Consider the following 20,060-nt stretch of genomic DNA (forward strand, 5'->3'; position numbering starts at 1 on the left):
ATTTGTGATAGCTACTGATGGAGTAAAAAACTGGTGGAGTAAAAAACGTGGTTAGCTAATAGATTTACATATTGTGTGTTCCCTGTAAAACATTTTAAAAATCGGACATGTTGGCTGGATTCACAAGATGTGTACCTTTCATATGCTGTATTGGACTTGTTAATGTGTGAAAGTTAAATATTTAAAAAATATATATTTTGAATTTCGCGTCCTGCACTTGAAGTGGCTGTTGTCATAAATGTACCGACGCCGGGCTGCAGCCATAAGAAGTTAATGAATGCTCCATCAGTCTTCCAATCCTTTGTGGACGAGATTTTCAGGGACCTGCACGGGCAGGGTGTAGTGGTGTATATAGATGACATTCTAATATACTCCATTACCCGCGCCGAGCACGTGTCCCTTGTGCGCAGGGTGCTTGGTCGACTGTTGGTGCATGACCTATACGTCAAGGCGGAGAAATGTCTGTTCTTCCAACAGTCCGTCTCCTTCCTAGGGTACTGTTTTTTCCGTGTCAGGGGTGGAGATGGAAAATGACCGCATTTCAGCCATGCGTAATCGGCTGACTCCAACCATGGTAAAGGAGGTGCAGCGGTTCTTAGGGTTTGCCAACTACTACCAGAGGTTTTTCCGGGACTTTGCTCAGGTAGCGGCTCCCATTACCTCACTGCTGAAGGGGGCCCGGTGCGACTGCAGTGGTCAACTGGGGCACACAGGGATTTTGGTTACCTGAAGTCTCTGTTTGCCTCGGCTCCCGTACTGGCTCATCCTGATCTCTCCTTGGCATTCATAGTAGAGGTGGACGCGTCCGAGGCTGGGATAGGAGCTGTGCTGTCTCAGCGCTCGGGTATGCCACCAAAGCTCCGCCCCTGTGTTTTCTTTTCAATGAAGCTCAGCCCGGCGGAGCGAAACTATGATGTGGGGGACCGGGAGCTGTTGGCTGTTCCTGCCATCCAGGACCTTGATACCAGGCGGTGTCAGAGGAAGGCCCTAAAAATTGTCAAAGACTCCAGCCACCCTAGTCATAGACTGTTCTCTCTGCTATCTTATGGCAAGCGGTACCGGACCGCCAGGCCTGGGTCCAAAATATTTCTTAAAAGCTTCTATCCCCAGGCCATAAGACTGCTGAACAGCGAATCAAATGGATGCCCAGACTTTTTGCATTGTCTCCCCGCCTCTTTCACGCTGCTGCTACTCTCTGTTTATAATCTATGCATAGTCATTTAAATAACTCTACCTACATGTACAGTTGAATTAGGAAGTTTCCATACCCATTAGCCAAATATATTTAAATTCACATTTAATTATATTAACAATTCGCTGTCTTAGGTCCGTTAGGATCACCACTTTATTTTAAGAATGTGAAATGTCAGAAAATCATTTATTTCAGCTTTTATTTCTTTCATCACATTCCCAGTGGGTCAGAAGTTTACATACACTAAATTAATATTTGGTAGCATGGCCTTAAATTGTTTAACTTGAGTCAAACATTTTGGGTAGCCTTCCACAAGCTTCCCACAATAAGTTGGGTGAATTTTGGCCCATTCCTCCTGACAGAGATGGTGTAACTGAGTCAGGTTTGTAGGCCTCCTTGCTCGCACACGCTTTTTCAGTTCTGCCCACAAATTGTCTAGAGGATTGAGGTCAGGGCTTTGTGTTGGCCACTCCAATACCTTGACTTTGAGGTCCTTAAGCCATTTTGCCAGAACTTTGGAAGTATGCTTGGGGTCATTGTCCATTTGGAAGACCCATTTGCGACCAAGCTTTAACTTCCTGACTGATGTCTTGAGATGTTCCTTCAATATATCCACATCATTTTCCTGCCTCATGATGACATCTATTTTGTGAAGTGCACCATTCCCTCCTGCAGCAAAGGACCCCCACAACATGATGCTGCCACCCCCATGCTTCACGGTTGGGATGGTGTTCTTCGGCTTGCAAGCCTCCCCCTTTTTCGTCCAAACACAACGATGGTCATTATGGCCAAACAGTTATTTTTTTATTTCATCAGACCAGAGGACATTTCTCCAAAAAGTATGAACTTTATCCCCATGTGCATTTGCAAACCGTAATCAGGCTTTTTTTATGGTGGTTTTGGAGCAGTGGCTTCTTGCTTGTTGAGGGGCCTTTCAGGTTGTTGAGGGGCCCTTTTGTGGAGGTCTGCACTGATTTCTTTTGATTTTCCCATGATGTCAAGCAAAGAGGCACTGAGTTTGAAGGTAGGTCTTGAAATACATCCACAGGTACACCTCCAATTGACTCAAACTATGTCAATTAGCCTATCAGAGGCTTCTAAAGCCATGACATACTTTTCTGGAATTTTCCAAGCTGTTTAAAGGCACAGACAACTTTGTTTAAGTAAACTTCGGACCCACTGGAATTGTGATTCGGTGAATTATTGTCACGTTCCTGACCTTATTTCCTTTGTTTAGTCTTTGTTTAGTTGGTCAGGACGTGAGCTGGGTGGGTGTAGTCTATGTTATGTGTCTCATTGGTTTAGGTGTGTCTGATTTGCTTGATATGGTTCTCAATCAGAGGCAGGTGTTTTACGTTGTCTCTGATTGGGAACCATATTTTGGTTGGCTGTGTTCACTGTTTGTTTGTGGGTGATTGTTCCTGTTCGTTGCGTTCTTTGTTTTATAGGTTCACATGTTCAGGACTGTAGTGTCGTTGGTTTCGTTTTGTTAATTGTTTTGTTCGTGTTTAATAAGTGTTCGAATAAATATGGATACATACCCCGCTGCGATTTGGTCCGATCCTTGCTCCTCCTCAGACGAGAAGGATTACGACGTTTGTTACAATTATAAGTGAAATAATCTGTCTGTAAGCAATTGTTGGAAAAATTACTTGTGTCATGCACAAAGTATATGTCCTTACTGACTTGCCAAAACTATAGTTTGTTAACAAGAAATTTGTGGAGTGGTTGAAAAATGAGTTTTATTGACTCCAACCTAAGTGTATGTAAACTTACGACTTCAACTGTACATACAGTATAACCTCAATTACTTCGACTCACTGGTGCCCCCGCACATTGACTCTGTACCGGTACCCCCTGCATATAGCCTCACTACTGTTATTTTACTGCTGCTCCTTAATTATTTGCTACTGTTTTTTTTCAATGTTTTATTTATCTTTTTTTACTTAAAACTTATTTTTTCATAAAACTGCATTGTTGGTTAACTGCTTGTAAGTAACCATTTCACTGTAAAGTCCACACCTATTTGACAAATAACATTTGATTTGATTTGAAAGAAAATGTACCTTTTCTCTCATCTCTAACTATCAGTAAGGTTGAAGGACAGGCTAGCTGGGCACAGCAACATCCAATCCTGTCATACATTATGTCATGCTTTCACAAATTATTTGTTTATCCAAACGTTTTTTTTGTCATTTCTGTGCTCTATTGTGTGTGCAGAGAGACTCCGGGGAGGGGAGTGGTTGCCAGCCATTCAGGGATAAATAGAGAGGCAGAGCTCAGAGTTTGTCAGAAGGCTGACCCGACAGGGTCACACACAGGACCAAGGAGGAGCAGGACCTCAGCATTTTGACCCTTTATTACAAATGGAGAAAAACGAAGATGTTCAATACTGTTTTCAAGACAGAAACTCTTCCTGCAGAAAGGTTTTGCTATCGACATCTATCTACATAACATTGTACATCTTCTTCTCATTGATTTCAGCAGTTACAGTATTTTTTAACGTACTGGTGATCATCTCCATCTCTCACTTCAAGCAGCTCCACACTCCAACCAACCTGCTCATCCTCTCTCTGGCTGTGTCAGATCTCCTGGTGGGACTGATTGTGATACCAGTAGTGACTGTAGCGATAATGGAATCATGCTGGGGATTTGGGAAATATTTCTGTGTGTTTTATTTCTACATTGCTTGTTTATGTACTTCTTTATCTCTGGGAAATTTGGTCTTGATATCTATTGACCGCTATGTTGCTGTGTGTGATCCCTTATTGTACCACTCTAAAATAACAATAACAAGAATCATGTGTTGTATATCCATTACCTGGTGTTGTTGTATCATGTACCGTGCTGCTATTATAAAACACTTTGTAAATATACAGGTACCCAGTAGGTGTTTGAAGGAATGTTTTATTGTAGAAGAGTTAAATAATTGGGTTAATATAATTGACCTTGTAATTACAATGGTTGTCCCGTGCTCTATTATTATAACACTTTATATTAAAATCTTTGTAGTGGCCAGATCACAGGCCAGAAAGGTATTTTCAAAAGAGGCTGCCAGTGTGTCTGGTGTTAAAACTGTACAGGCAAATAAGTCTGAGAGAAAAGCAGCAAAAACTCTAGCTATTGTTGTTTTCAACTATCTCATTTGTTGGATTCCATTTTTGTTCATAAATATGTTTGTTTTTTCAAGTGACAATTTATCATTCATCATCGGCTTTCTGCCACTTGTTAATTCCTTAATTAATCCAATAATTTATGCTTTCTTTTATCCGTGGTTCAAAGTGACAGCTAAACATATCTTAACTCTGAAGTTAAGGCATACATAGATCCTATAAACATATATATATTTTTAAATCTACAAGCGTAGGTTTGATGTAGTTATGTTATACAATTACTCGAATTGCTAATTTCATGTAACAATACACTGACATTACTTTTCTCAGTACTGTCATCATATATACATGTGGTTTTGATACATAATGATTTGGCTGGATTGGATTGGAATGACTTGGAGATGGCATAAGAAGGCATAAACTTGTTTTATAAAATACATTGTAGTCATTTTGGGTTGTATATTCCAAATACCAAAATCTATGGTTGTTCCATGTTATTTAATGATACCTAGTATATAAGTATTCTAAAAGTACATTTGGAGGTGCCATATGTTGTTTATCATTGCCCTTTTGTTACTGAATTGGGACACAATGCCTTCAACAAGTGTAGTAAAGGGTGTGGTGTATGGCCTATAGACCACGGCTAAGGGTTGTTTTTGTGCACGATGCAACACAGTTTGCCTGGATACAGCCCTTAGCCGCAGTATATTGGCCATATACCACTAACCCCCAAGGTGCATTATTGTTTTTATAAACCGGTTGCCAACACAGCAAGGAAAGGTACGACACATCTAAATTGAAAATGTTGCTATAAGAAATAAATTCATAATAAATACATTCCGCCAGAAAAACTAGTTCAGACAAAAGTTGTGTTGCTAGACTGGTTGCTAAGTAACATAGCTACAGGCTAGCTAACATTAAATGTATGAAAAAACAGAGCATTAGCGCTACTTCTACAGTGACTAACACACGGCAATTATTTATTTACGTTGATTTGAATGTTGCCATTTAATGTGCACGAATGAAAAAATTGCCCCATATTATTGTTGGTTGTTGGCTTGCCCAATGATGTCGTTTTGTTTGCTCCACACTGCTGGAAATGTAACCATTCTTTTAGCTGGGGGAGTTGCTGCTGTGTTGTGATAGAATAGTGCTCCACCGCTTTCTCGCTTCCAGATTTGACCTCTAGTAACTTTGAAGAGAGGTTTTAGATCTGTCCTCTGACAGACATCATTTTTCGTGCCTCTAGACCGGCATCCGACAGATTCTGGATACCTAAAGGGGTCCTAAAATTCCAAATCAAATAGCTAAATGATCAATGGTCGTACATAAAAAAAAAACATTTTTTTTAATTTATTAACCCCCAAATGCTTAGCCTTTTAGAGGTTTTAAACATACATGAAGCAGCTCGCTTATAAGCCATGGTGCAAGAAATTGTGTGCCCTATAGGAAATATCAAAATGCGCAGAATTGGCCTAAGAAATAGATTTTCATCTGGCGCATTATATTAGGCTATCTGTGTTAGTGGGCTATATCAGCCAATAGGCTAGACATAGTTTGAAGAGAGCAGAGTAGGAGAGAGAGAGGACACTTGCACTTTCTCTTGCGCTATGTTTTGCATATAGCCTACCTTCTAGGAGCGGGACAATTTTCAGAAACAAATATGGGTGGTGAATATTTATTTCTAGGCAATGTAGTAAACTATAGTTTAGTCATATTTAGGAAGTACATTTCTTTAGAAAGACAACTGCCCCGTGCTTCTCTGCACATGCATAGGATATAGCCTACTCTTTTTAATTGAGACCACACGCACACCTGATCTCACACGCCCAACTAGGAGAGGTATGGCTACTGAACTTGAAGCAGCAAGAATTATTAAAGTGGACACTAGCTAGCAAAAAATTGTCCATTTGCTAAATTTGCCATGGATGGAGACTTAATTCTCCATACTGGCCAATGATTATAACAGTGATTCTGATCTAACCATAAATTAATACATTGTGCCCCTTGCCTGAGAGGATGGAAGTTCAATATGTAGCTAGATGTAGAAATCTAATGTTAACTAGCTGGCTTATCGTTGCCTATGAAAGGAAATTATGCTAGCGAGCAAGCATTTTAGCCAGGTAGCCTAGGACAACAAAAACTAAAAGTGTGTACTTTATGCAGTGGGGATTTTAGCATGCACATCTTGGTGAGGTAAACTTAACCAATTTGTTGAGATGCATGCCAGCGAAGCCACAACACAACACTAAACAATACATTAATTGCACTATAATGGTGACAAACGGTGCCCACAAACTGTTGTGGCTTACATAAAGCTGTCCAGACAGCAGAGCTTTCCTTTCAGCACCATGGAGTGAATCCTTACCACCGCTACACCTGGTTATCAGAGGAGCCTAACTTGGCAGCAAAAAAGTTAATTCATCCTCATTTACTTTTATAAAACCCTAGCTGATATGACTGACTTGCTTATATCATTAATACTTAGCTCTAAGTATAAGCAAGTGCAAGCAAACGAGCTGTGACGAGACAGGCCTTCCTTCAGCACTTTCGAAATGGACACCGATAGAAATTTCCACTTGCAAACATGGTTACAGACCAAGTATCCCCTCCTCGTGGAGAAAAGCACATGAGCTAAATATAATACACAAAGTAAGAAAAACAAAGAAATGCATCATTCCAACATTGACTAAAATGATGAATAAGATACTGATGAGATATACTATATAAGAAATATAACAGTTGACATATACAAGCTACGTCATTAAGGAACGATGAGCGGATAAGAGGCAAGCTGTAATTTTGATTAAGACGTTAATTAGCGAGCTAAGACAGACAATACGCCTAGTTGTTCAGCACTTTTTAAATGGACAGCGACAGAACATTGGCCGTTCTTACAGTATTCTCCCTGTACACCAAGTCCGAAACGTAGGATAAATAATGGGTGCATTTAAGTATATTTTTGCAATTACGTTTACTTTTGATACTTTTAAACCAAATAGTTTTAGACTTTTACTCAAGTAGTATTTTACTGGGTGACTTTCATTTTTACTTTTTCTAATACGCTATTTTTTATTTTACTGAAGAATAACAATTGGGTACTTTTTCCACCACTGCTAACAATGGGAGTCATTGTCCCAAAGGCGCGAAGGCAGGCAACAAACTTAGGTGCAAAATAAGCATTGGGCTTATTTTAGACAGATTTAGGCGATAGTGAAATCTTTTGCTTTGCCTCATCTTCTCATTATATATATATTTTTTGCTTATGGCACCTGGTATTCCCAGGTGGTCTCCTGTCCCAGTAGTAACTAGGCCCAACCCTGAACAGTTATGTTCAGGGTGGTATTGCCACAAGCATATTTTTTACCCAGTTTTCTCCCCGAATTAGGTCTCTCATCTCTGAAACTCCTCAATTGGTTTGGGAAAAGTGAAGATTGAGTAATGCCTCCTCCGAAACATGACCCGCCTGTCCACCTACTTTTTATGACACGGCTGACCCGGATGTCAGCCACACCAATGTGTTGGAGGAAACACAGTTCGACTGACCACCGGAGTCAGCTTGCAGGCAAAATGAGTCACTAGAGCACGATGAGCGAAGGAAAGTCCCAAACCCTTCCTTACCCCGGACGGTGCTGGGCCAATTGTGCACCGTCCTATTGGGCTCCCGGTCACGGCCAGATGTGAGACAGCCTGGGATCAAACCTCAGGCTGTAGTGGAGCCTTATCAGTGCTTTTGACTGCTGCCCCACCCAGGGCCCTAATCTGATTATGTTATATTGGCCGTTCTAGCAAATGAAAATAGATGGCTTCAAAAATGGAAGGCAAGAACAGGTGGGCCTCTTCTAGCTAATGGGACGGCAGATACACCTGTCAAATCAAATCAAATGTATTTATATAGCCTTTCTTACATCAGCTGATATCTCAAAGTGCTGTACAGAAACCCAGCCTAAAACCCCAAACAGCAAGCAATGCAGGTGTAGAAGCACGGTGGCTAGGAAAAACTCCCAAGAAAGGCCAAAACCTAGGAAGAAACCTAGAGAGGAACCAGGCTATGAGGGGTGGCCAGTCCTCTTCTGGCTGTGCCGGGTGGAGATTATAACAGAACATGGCCAAGATGTTCAAATGTTCATAAATGACCATCATGGTCAAATAATAATAATCACAGTAGTTGTCGAGGTTGCAGCAAGTCAGCACCTCAGGAGTAAATGTCAGTTGGCTTTTCATAGCCGATCATTGAGAGTATCTCTACCGCTCCTGCTACCTTTAGAGAGTTGAAAACAGCAGGTCTGGGACAGGTATCATGTCCGGTGAACAGGTCAGGGTTCCATAGCCGCAGGCAGAACAGTTGAAACTGGAGCAGCAGCACGGCCAGGTGGACTGGGGACAGCAAGGAGTCACCATGCCAGGTAGTCCTGAGGCATGGTCCAAGGGCTCAGGTCCTCCGAGAGAGAGAAAGAAAGAGAGAAAGAGAGAATTAGAGAGAGCATACTTAAATTCACACAGGACACCGGATAAGACAGGAAAAGTACTCCAGATATAACAGACTGCCCCTAGCCCCCTGACACATCAACTACTGCAGCATAAATACTGGCGGCTGAGACAGTAGGTGTCAGGAGACACTGTGGCCCCATCCGATGATACCCTGATTTTTGCAATGTTACGTAGATGGAAAAAAGCTGTCCTTGAAACAGTCTTGAAATGTTCGTCAAAAGAGAGATCAGCATCCAGAGTGACGCCGAGGTCCTTCAGTTTTATTTGAGACGACTGTAAAATCATCAAGATTAATTGTCAGATTCAACAGAAGATCTCTTTGTTTCTTGGGACCTAGAACAAGCATCTCTGTTTTGTCCGAGTTTAAAAGTAGAAAGTTTGCAGCCATCCACTTCCTTATGTCTGAAACACAGGCTTCTAGCGAGGGCAATTTTGGGGCTTCACCATGTTTCATTGACATGTACAGCTGTGTGTCATCTACATAGCAGTGAAAGTTAACATTATGTTTTCGAATGACATCCCCAAGAGGTAAAATATATAGTGAAAACAATAGTGGTCCTAAAACAGAACCTTGAGGAACACTGAAATTTGCAGTTGATTTGTTAGAGAACAAACCATTCACAGAGACAAACTGATATCTTTCCGACAGATAAGATCTAAACCAGGCCAGAACTTGTCCGTGTAGACCAATTTGGGTTTTCAATCTCTCCAATAGAATGTGGTGATCGATGGTATCAAACGCAGCACTAAGGTCTAGGAGCACGAGGACAGATGCAGAGCCTCAGTCTGACGCTGTAACGGTTGTCTTCGGGTGAAAGAGAGGAGGACTAAAATGCAGCGTGATGATAATCCATAATTTTAATAGGCTACTTAAACAACGAACAAAACAGCAAACTGACAGAAATAACCGAAGACGCTACAGTCCCGAACTAGGGAACACAGAACGTATGAACGTATGAACAGGAACAATCACCCACAAAACACACTACAAAACAGGCTACCTAAATATGGTTCCCAATCAGAGACAATGACTAACACCTGCCTCTGATTGAGAACCATATCAGGCCAAACAAGAAACCCCACATAGAAACAGACAACATAGACTATACCCACCCAACTCACGTCCTGACCAACTAAATAAAGACTAAACAAAGGAAAATAAGGTCAGAAACGTGACAGACGCCATTAAAAGGTAATTTACCACCTTCACAAGTGCAGTCTCAGTGCTATGATGGGGTCTAAAACCAGACTGAAGGATTTCGTATACATTGTTTGTCTTCAGGAAGGCAGTGAGTTGCTGCGCAACATTTTTTTTTTTTTTTTGTTGAGAGGAATGGAAGATTCGATATAGGCCGATAGTTTTTTATATTTTCTGGGTCAAGGTTTGGCTTTTTCAAGAGAGGCTTTATTACTGCCACTTTTAGTGAGTTTGGTACACATCCGGTGGATAGAGAGCCGTTTATTATGTTCAACATAGGAGGGCCAAGCACAGGAAGCAGCTCTTTCAGTAGTTTAGTTGGAATAGGGTCCAGTATGCAGCTTGAAGGTTTAGAGGCCATGATTATTTTCATCATTGTGTCAAGAGATATAGTACTAAAATACTTAAGTCTCTCTTGATCCTAGGTCCTGGCAGAGTTGTGCAGACTCAGGACAGCTGAGCTTTGGAGGAATATGCAGATTTAAAGAGGAGTCCGTAATTTAGTTTCTAATGATCATGATCTTTTCCTCAAAGAAGTTCATGAATTTATTACTGCTGAAGTGAAAGCCATCCTCTCTTGGGGAATGCTGCTTTTTAGTTAGCTTTGCGACATTATCAAAAATACATTAAGGATTGTTCTTATTTTCCTCAATTAAAAAGTTGGAAAAATAGGATGATTGAGCAGCAGTGAGGGCTCTTCGATACTGCACGGTACTGTCTTTCCAAGCTAGTCGGAAGACTTCCAGTTTGGTGTGGCGCCATTTCCGTTCCAATTTTCTGGAAGCTTGCTTCAGAGCTCGGGTATTTTCTGTATGCCAGGGAGCTACTTTCTTATGACAAATGTTTTTCGTTTTTAGGGGTGGAACTGCATCTTGGGTATTGCACAAGGTTACATTGAGTTCCTCAGTTAGGTGGTTATGTCACGCCCTGGCCTTAGTATTCTTTGTTTTCTTAATTATTTTAGTTAGGTCAGGGTGTGACATGGGGAATGTATGTGTTTTTTGTAGTGTCTAGGGTGGTTGTAAGGTTTAGGGGGTTTATTAGAGTAGTTGGGTTTATGTTTAGTATAGAAGTCTAGCTGTGTCTATGGTTGAGTGTAGGTATCTAGGAAAGTCTATGGCTGCCTGAATTGGGTCTCAATTAGAGACAGCTGGTTATTGTTGTCTCTGATTGGGAGCCATATTTAAGGCAACCATAGGCTTTAGCTGTTTGTGGGGAATTGTCTATGTTGAACGTTTGTAGCATGTGTGTGTGCACTACGTTTATAGCTTCACGGTCGTTTGTTGTTTTTGTATAGTTTGTTATAGTGTTTCGTTTCATGTTCATTTTCGTAGAAAAATAAAAAGAAGATGGCTTATTTTCCACATGCTGCGTTTTGGTCCGTCTCTCCTCCACACGATCGTGACACAATTCCCCACCAACATTGGATCAAGCAGCGTGTGCAACAACAACAGGACCCACCTACACAGGACTATTGGAATTGGGAGGAAATTCTGGACCGCGAAGTGCCAGGAGAATATAACCGCCCCAAAGCTGAGCTGGAGGCAGCGAAAGCAGAGAGGCGGAGATATGAGGAGGCAGCAAGGAAACAAGGCTGGAAGCCCGTAAGTCAAACCCAAAAATTTCTTGGGGGGAGGGGGCTCTCGGGTAGTTTAGTTGGGTCAGTCGGGAGACGTGAGCCAACTCCTCCTGTTTACCGTAAGGAGCCGGTGAGGGCGGATTTGGAGGAGAGTGACGCAGAGACAGTAAAGGAGTTAATGGAGAAATTGGAGGAGAGAGTTATGAGGGATGTATTGGTTTGGTGCATGAGGCACGGCATCCGTCCGAATGAACGTGTTGGTGACTTAATGTCACCGGCAACAGTTCTCCAGACTCGCCCTGAAGAGCGTGCTAGCCGTCTGGTTAACCTGTTGAGGCTGGGGGCTCTGTTGTCACTATTTATGGTAATCTTGTAATTTTTGAAACGGCTTCCTACAAAATTCTTGATCGTACAATATGCATATTATTATTATTATTGGATAGAAAACAGTCTATAGTTTCTATAGGAGTTGAAATTTTGTCTCTAAGTGGAACAGAACCCATTCTACAGCAATTTCCCTGACATGGAGTCAGATTTCAGAAATGTTGGCCCCTGATCTGGAGTCAGTTAAAAGGCCACTGTTATTGCTATGAGTATACGGACACTGCTTACGTCTTCCCCTGGATGCCTTTACGTGATGACGATTTGAATGGGGTCGATTGCGCGTTCACAGGCACTACAGATTAAAAAACCCTGTAGCTAGTCACTCTTTTGGAGCTGCGTCATGCGCCTGGAGGACACCGACCCGCACCTGTTCCAAGCATTAGTGTTGGGAGTAATCTTTCTCCGGTCATGTTAAGACTCGTTATAGGAGTTAAAAACATCATAAGGTAGTTAATTTAAAGCGTTTTATAGCAATTTATATCCGTTTAGTGCGATTTTGGGACATTTATTTCTGAAACGCTGTGAATCGCTGGGCACGCTTCCAGTTCATGCTGAACGCAGTTGGCATTTCCACATGGCAAGAGGACAGCTTTCCACCAAAAGACGATTAGACCCAAGAAAGGATCCTTTGCCCAAGATACTGATGGAAGAACAGCTCAAAGTAGGACATTTTTATTATGATAAATCGTGTTTCTGTCGAAAAATGTTAGTGGCTTAGGACGCCATGTTTTTTGACGTAGCTTCGCTTGGCGCAAACTGTATTGAAAAGTAAGGATAATTTAAAAAATGTAATTCCGCGATTGTATTAAGAATTAAATTGCCTATCAATCGCTGTCCACCCTATATTTTTTAGTCACGTTTATGAGTATTTATGTATACGAGTAGATCACTGTCTAATATGGCGCACGGACATTTTCTCACCAGCTGGGCTACTTTCCCCATTGTCTAACCATGATTTTGGTGGCTAAATATGCACATTTTCGAACAAACTGTATATGCATGTTGTAATGTGATGTTACAGGGGTGTCATCTGAAGAATTCTGAGAAGGTTAGTGAAAAAAATAATATATTTTGGCGATGTTGACGTTATCGCTCACTTTGGCTAGAATTAATGCTGGGGTAATGTTTGCACATGTGCTATGCTAATATAACGATTTATTGTGTTTTCGCTGTAAGACACTTAGAAAATCTGAAATATTGTCTGTATTCACAGGATCTGTGTCTTTCGATTAGTGTATGCTGTGTATTTTTACGAAATGTTTGATGATTAGTAAGTAGGTAAACACGTTGCTCTATGTAGTTATTCTAGTCCATTTGTGACGGTGGGTGCAATTGTAACCTATGCCATCTACCTGAAATATGCACTTTTTTCTAACAAAACCTATCCCATACCATAAATATGTTATCAGACTGTCATCTGATGAGTTTTTTTCTTGGTTAGGGGCTATAAATATCTTAGTTTAGCCGAATTGGTGATAGCTACTGGTGTTGGTGGACAAATAAAAGATGGTGGATTATGCTAATGTGTTTTTAGGTAATAGATGTACATCTTTACATATTGTGTCTTCCCTGTAAAACATTTTAAAAATCGGACATGTTGGCTGGATTCACAAGATCTGTGTCTTTCATTAGCTGTATTGGACTTTAATGTGTGAAAGTTAAATATTTAAAAAAATATTTTTTTTGAATTTCGCGGCTCTGCCTTTTCAGTGGGGGTGGGGGGGGAGTGCCGCTAGCGGCACTCTCATCCTAGACAGGTTAAGTTATTGTGAACATTACAAGTTTTGAACTTTTATTTGCTATTTATGGCCTGTAGGCCTCTTTAACCTAAGCTCAAACAACTTGTTTTTGAGTAAAAAAAGCATAGGGTATGGATTATTTTGACTATAACAAATACTCAGATGAAACAATTGTGCTATTTATCATGGACTTTCTCCTCTAATGCATCTTCACTGTCAGTTTCCTGGTCCTCCACACCAGTGTCATGATCAAAAATATCATCAATAGCCTCACATACAGTATATTGTTTGGTCGTTGTGCTGCCACAGACTGAATTGTGAGCAAGGCCTCAAAAAAGCTTTATATACCAGAGCTGCGAGAAAAGCTCTATATATTATTGAAACAATGTGGCGATTGTTTGTGAGAATACCAACAGGTGTGGATCCAGTGGGGGAAAGATTCTATTGGGTAAAGGTTCCCATGAGGGTTGTCATGGAAGTCAAGAAGGGGAGTGAGGTTTGTGTGTGTGTGTGTGTGTTTGCGTGCGTGTGCTCAAACACACATGCATGTGGGGGTCTGGGAGAGGAAGTGTGTCCATCTGATGATTGGGCATGTGCCTGAACTGAATTTTATAAACTAATTGTAGTCTCACCTGTTTATTTCTAATGACCGGTCATTTTTGACTGGGAACACCACAGGTGTACAAAAGTTAAATAAAACACCCGAAATGTAATGAAAATCATCAAAATGTATTTTGTGTCTTTAGATGCCCTGTGTGGACAAAGTCATGGAACCTTATAACAATCAAATAAAATTAACTATATTTTTCAGAGAGAAAACAAATAAATCTGTCCAATTTGACTGGAACACAGCAGGAGGGTTAAGTCAAAAATAAAATACCCATCTTTAAGACTACAATGCCTTTCAAATAGGAGGGTGCGAGGCTTCTGGAGTAGTTGTTTTATTTTATTTAAAAAAAATTATTGACAAACATTCCCTGGACATTCCATCCTCGGACATCCTAGGATGCCGCTCCCCTCCGAGAACTATTTTTAAAAGGTTAAAGGTTCAACATTATTATTTGCTCCCGAGTGGCGCAGCGTTGTAAGGCGATGCATCTCATTGCAAGAGGCGTCACTACAGTCCCTGGTTCGAATCCAGGCTGTATCACATCCGGCAGTGATTGGGAGTCCCAAAGGGACTTTGGCCCGGGGTAGGCCGTCACTGTAAATAAGAGTTTGTTCTTTAGATCGGCATCCCGTCAACGGGACAGTTGTAAATCATGCAGTTCCATTTGTCAAGATGTCAGATTTGAGAGAAATATCAAATGTCGGTACATATAAGTGTCTTACATCGGCTGAAAGCTTACATTTTTGTTAATATAACTGCACCGTCCAATTTACAACAGCTATTACTTCGAAAAAAAAATGCCATGCTATTGTTTGAGGAGAGCTCCTAACAACACAACACTTTTTTCACCGCGATAGGTTTGAAAACTTCACCTCTGAAAGTGAAATGTGTACTTACATTCTGAAATCTTGCTCTGATTTATCATCCAAAGGGTCCCAGAGATAACATGAAGTGTAGTTTTCTTAGATAAAATAATTTTTCAACTTGAATGGAGTCCATCTGTGGTAAATTCAATTGATTGGACATGATTTGGAAAGGCATATACCTGTCTATATAAGGTCCCACAGTTGACAGTGCATGTCAGAGCAAAAACCTAGCCATGAGATCCGTAGAGCTTCGAGACAGGATTGTGTCGAGGCACATATCTGGAGAAGGGTAGCAAAAAAAATCTACAGCTTTGAAGATCCCCAAGAACACAATGGCCTCAAGCATTCTGAAATGGAAGAAGTTTGGATCCATCAAGACACCAAGCAATCGGGGGAGAAGGGCCTTGGTCAGAGAGGTGACCAAGAGCACGATGGTCACTCTGACAGAGCTCCAGAGTTCCTCTGTGGAGATGGAAGAACCTTCCAGAAGGACAACCATCTCTGCAGCACTCCACCAATCAGGCTTTTATGGTAGAGTGGCCAGACGGAAGCCACTCCTCAGTTAAAGGCACATGACAGCCCGCTTGCAGTTTGCCAAAAGGCACCTAAAGGACTCTCAGACCATGAGAAACAGGATTCTCTCGTTTGATGAAACCAAGATTGAATTCTTTGGCCTGAATACCAAGCGTCACCTCCTGAAGAAACGTGGCACCATCCCTATGGTGAAGCATGGTGGTGATGTTTTTCAGCGGCATGAACTGGGAGACTAGTCAGGATCGAGGGAAAGATGAACAAAGCAAAGTACAGAGAGATCTTTGATGAAAACCTGCTCCAGAGCGCTCAGGACCTCAGACTGGGGCAAAGGTTCACCTTCCAACAGGACAACGACCCTAAGCACACAGCCAAGACAATGCAGGTGTGGCTTCAGGATAGGTCTCTGAATGTCCTTGAGTGGCCCAGCCAGAGCCCGGACTTGAACCCGATCGAACATCTCTGGAGAGACCTGAAAATAGCAAAGAAGAGGATATGCAGAAAAAAATGGGAGAAACTCCCCAAATACAGGTGTGGCAAGCTTGTAGCGTCATACCCAAGAAGACTCAATGCTGTAATTGCTGCCAAGGAGCTTTGACAAAGTACTGAGTTAAGGGTCTGAATACCTATGTGATATTTCAGTTTTTTATTTTTAATACATTTGCAAAAATGTCAAAATATCTGTTTTTTGCTTTGTCATTAAATGATATTGTGTGTAGATTGATGAGAATAAAAAAAACTGAATAAGGCTGTAACGTAACAAAATGTGGGGAAAAGTCAAGGGGTCTGAATACTTTCTGAATGCATTGTAACCAACAAATCAAATTTCGATCCATAATTGGGGCATTTATGATAGCGGATCTCTGCAGTGTGTGATTTTCTGTTTGGTCTCCCATCCATTGTGATGCAGCCTCTCTTCACAGTAGCAGCTGAACAAACAATGCAGCTTCCTGTGGGTCTGCAGATATATCAGTACTCCTCTAATAACGAAAGAGCTAGCAAGCCTCATTCACTAATAGCAGGGCATACACATGTTGCAGGGAAGCAAGGCTTATTATACTGACTACCTCACTTGATGTAGTTCCAAGAAATCTGTCTCCAGTTCTTTGTTACAGCACTACATTCTCTGGTTGCGAGCATGAGCATCGTTTTGAGTTCCAGTTCTGCTATTGGCTGTCTGGTGTACAAATTACTGATAGTCACCGCCTCATTGAAATGGCTTACTGTCCTCTCTGTCTGGTGAAGAATAGAAGCCTATTGAGTGAGATGTTTATGCAATAGATTACTATAGAGGACATACACAGTGTTGTGCTACTTCTATCTTGTACTGTAACAGTCACCCCAGTCATAGACTGTTCTCTCTGCTACCGCACGGCAAGCGCTACCGGAGCACCAAGTCTAGGTCCAAGAGGCTTCTAAACAGCTTCTACCCCTCAAGCCATAAGACTCCTGAACATCTAATCAAATGGTTACCCAGACTATTTGCGTTGCCCCCCCCACCCACGCCTCTGCTACCCTCTGTTATTATCTATGCATAGTCACTTTAATAACTCTACCTACATGTACATGCTACCTCAATTACCTCAACTAACCGGTGCCCCCGCACATTGACTCTGTACCGGTACCCCGGTATAGGTATATAGTCTCGCTATTTGTTACGTCCGTAGTCGGAATGAGACCAAAGCGCAGCGTGGAAAGTGTTCATCCTACTTTATATGAATGAACACCAAAACAACAAAGGAAAAAACTAACGTAAAGCTCTGCAGGGCAGACAGCTACTGTGCAAAAACAACATCCCACAAACTAGGGTGGAAAAACTTTCTGCCTAAGTATGATTCCCAATCAGAGACAACGATAGACAGCTGCCTCTGATTGGGAACCAACAAAGAAATACAAAAACTAGAATGCCCACCCTAATCCCACCCTGACCTAACCAAATAGAGAAATAACAAGGATCTCTAAGGTCCGGGTGTGACACTACTGTTATTTTACTGCTGCTCTTTAATTACTTGTCCCCTTTATTTCTTATTCATATTTTTTAAACTGCATTGTTGGTTTAAGGGCTTGTAAGTAAGCATTTCACTGTAATGCTTACTTACAAGCCCTTAACCTGTTGTATTCGGCACATGTGACTTATAAAATTTGATTTGATATTGATTTGATATTCAAATGCATGTCAGATCGCTACATCTGAGTCACTCTTCGACTGTTCCAACACTCTTGTGAATATGTCAACACTAAGGGACCTCTCTGCCCTGTCGGTTTAGTGAAGGGTTGGATAAACAGAGGGGAAAACTCATTGCAACCTTTTAATAGACTGGACTACAGAGCCTCTCACTGGACTGGCTGTCTGATGCCAGGGATAGCAGGAGACAAGGTAAGATACCTGATCAAACTGCTAAATGCATCAGTTATTACATGCCTGGTCCACAGCAGCACCAACTCTCTCTCCTGCACTCTCTCTCTCTCTCTCTCACACACTATTTTTCATGCTCTCTCTAAGCCTCCAGATAGGTTAAGTTCTGATGCTGCCAAGGCAGAGTGTGATTTCCACATCTCAGTCCCACAGAACACAAGGCGTAGGAGACTTCTCTTCTTGCCAGTGGATCCAGGGAGAAGGTGGGCGGATGCCAAACAGCAAAGGCATGAAACAAGCCCAGCTCCATCCATCCACCCCAGATACCACCAGGCGTCTGTATCTTTTATCCCTGTCCCCAGCCCCATCTACACGCAGGAGTAGGCAGCGCAGAGGCACCGGTCCCAGTCAAAGCCCAGAGCAGAGTAGAGCAGAGATCTCCTGAATATGAGACTAGGAACGCAGGCAGGCAGGGAAACTGGAGCACTGTCTTGCATAGAGGAAGGAGACAGTTCTTTCATTTGAGAACCCTATGCTGATAACGGGCATTCCACAAACCTTTCAGGGGGCAGGTGATCAAAATAAAATAAATACCAGAACATACTAACTGCATCTGTAGCACACTTTTTTACATGTATTTCTCATCACAAATTGTAAGCAAGCTAGTTTAAAGTGCCTCCTAAAGACATGATTGACATGGGGAAAGAGGATAGGCTATCAGTTGATCATTGAGGAGACGACTAATGTAAATCTGCAAGTTAGTGATTGTGATTTATCTTCTATGCTCTTAAATAATCACTTCATAGTATAGCCTAATATTTATTATTTTTTAATTAACTCATAATTTATGGCTGGCTGGCTAGTGGCTTGTGTGGATATTTTAGTATATGGTGGTTAGTTAGAGCAGTGGGTTCTCAAACCTCTAGTCCCGTGACCCCCAAAATTAAGTGGTTCAAAACTCGAGAAAATGTAATAAAGCCTACAGCCATAAATGGCTATGCATTTTCAAAATGCAGGATACAAAAATAAACTCAGTTTTACACATTCATTTTTTGATGAAAATCAATCATGTTCGCAGCCAATACCAAATATGGATATCATGTCACTTCTCTGGAGTACAATGGCCTTATCCACAAATCATCTCAGAAAATCTAGGATTAAAAAACTGTTTTAAAACGAAAAAACTCCCAGCTCAGAGCAGGTTTTAGGATGTTAAGACACTGCTCAGACAATGATTAAAATCAACTCATAAAAGTTTCTCAGATGGTAATCATGAAAATTTGAGGTACCGCAAAGGAAAGATAGTGATGAAGCTCATTGACATTGTCGCGATGATGTAACGCTCGTCTACTTCGTCCTCCTCCTCAGACGAGGAGAGGCGAGAAGGATCAGAGGACCAATGCGCAGCGTGATAGTTTGACATAATGAGTTTTAATAAAGTAAGACGAAACACAAACACTTTAACAGACTACAAAACAAATAAACGATGTAGACAGACCTGACTTGAGAACTTACAATAGACGAAGAACGCACAAACAGGAACAGACTACGTACATGAACGACAAACGAAACAGTCCCGTGTGGTAGACATACGGACACGGAAGACAACCACCCACAAACAAACAGTGAAACCAGCCTACCTTAATATGGTTCTCAATCAGAGGAAACGTAAAACACCTGCCTCTAATTGAGAACCATATCAGGCAACACATTAAACCCAACATAGAAACACAACACATAGAATGCCCACCCCAACTCACGCCCTGTCCAACTAAACGCATACAAAACAACAGAAAACAGGTCAGGAACGTGACAGATGAGGCATCGCAAACTTTGAACTCCATAACAGGCTTCAGACAGGTACATACAGAGGAGAGGAGGAGTACATTAAATGTACATTAAATGTTAGAATGGTCAAAACGTTGATATCATTTTTGCCTAACACAATCGCTTTGCCCACTCGTACTTATTGCCTAATTATTGCCTAATATGCATGCATGA

General features: G+C 41.5%; 1 protein-coding gene across 1 annotated transcript; it reads left to right on the forward strand.

Annotated features, from left to right (window-relative positions):
• The first annotated feature begins 3,477 nt into the window (after positions 1–3,477).
• LOC129817033 (trace amine-associated receptor 13c-like) lies at positions 3,478–4,584 on the forward strand. Its single transcript, XM_055872017.1, has one exon. The coding sequence runs from the start codon at positions 3,559–3,561 to the stop codon at positions 4,516–4,518; it is 960 nt and encodes a 319-aa protein (XP_055727992.1). The 5' UTR covers positions 3,478–3,558; the 3' UTR covers positions 4,519–4,584.
• Positions 4,585–20,060: the final 15,476 nt, after the last annotated feature.

The sequence above is a fragment of the Salvelinus fontinalis genome, chromosome 19 (genome assembly GCF_029448725.1).
Source record: "Salvelinus fontinalis isolate EN_2023a chromosome 19, ASM2944872v1, whole genome shotgun sequence".
Classification (NCBI taxonomy): domain Eukaryota; kingdom Metazoa; phylum Chordata; class Actinopteri; order Salmoniformes; family Salmonidae; genus Salvelinus; species Salvelinus fontinalis.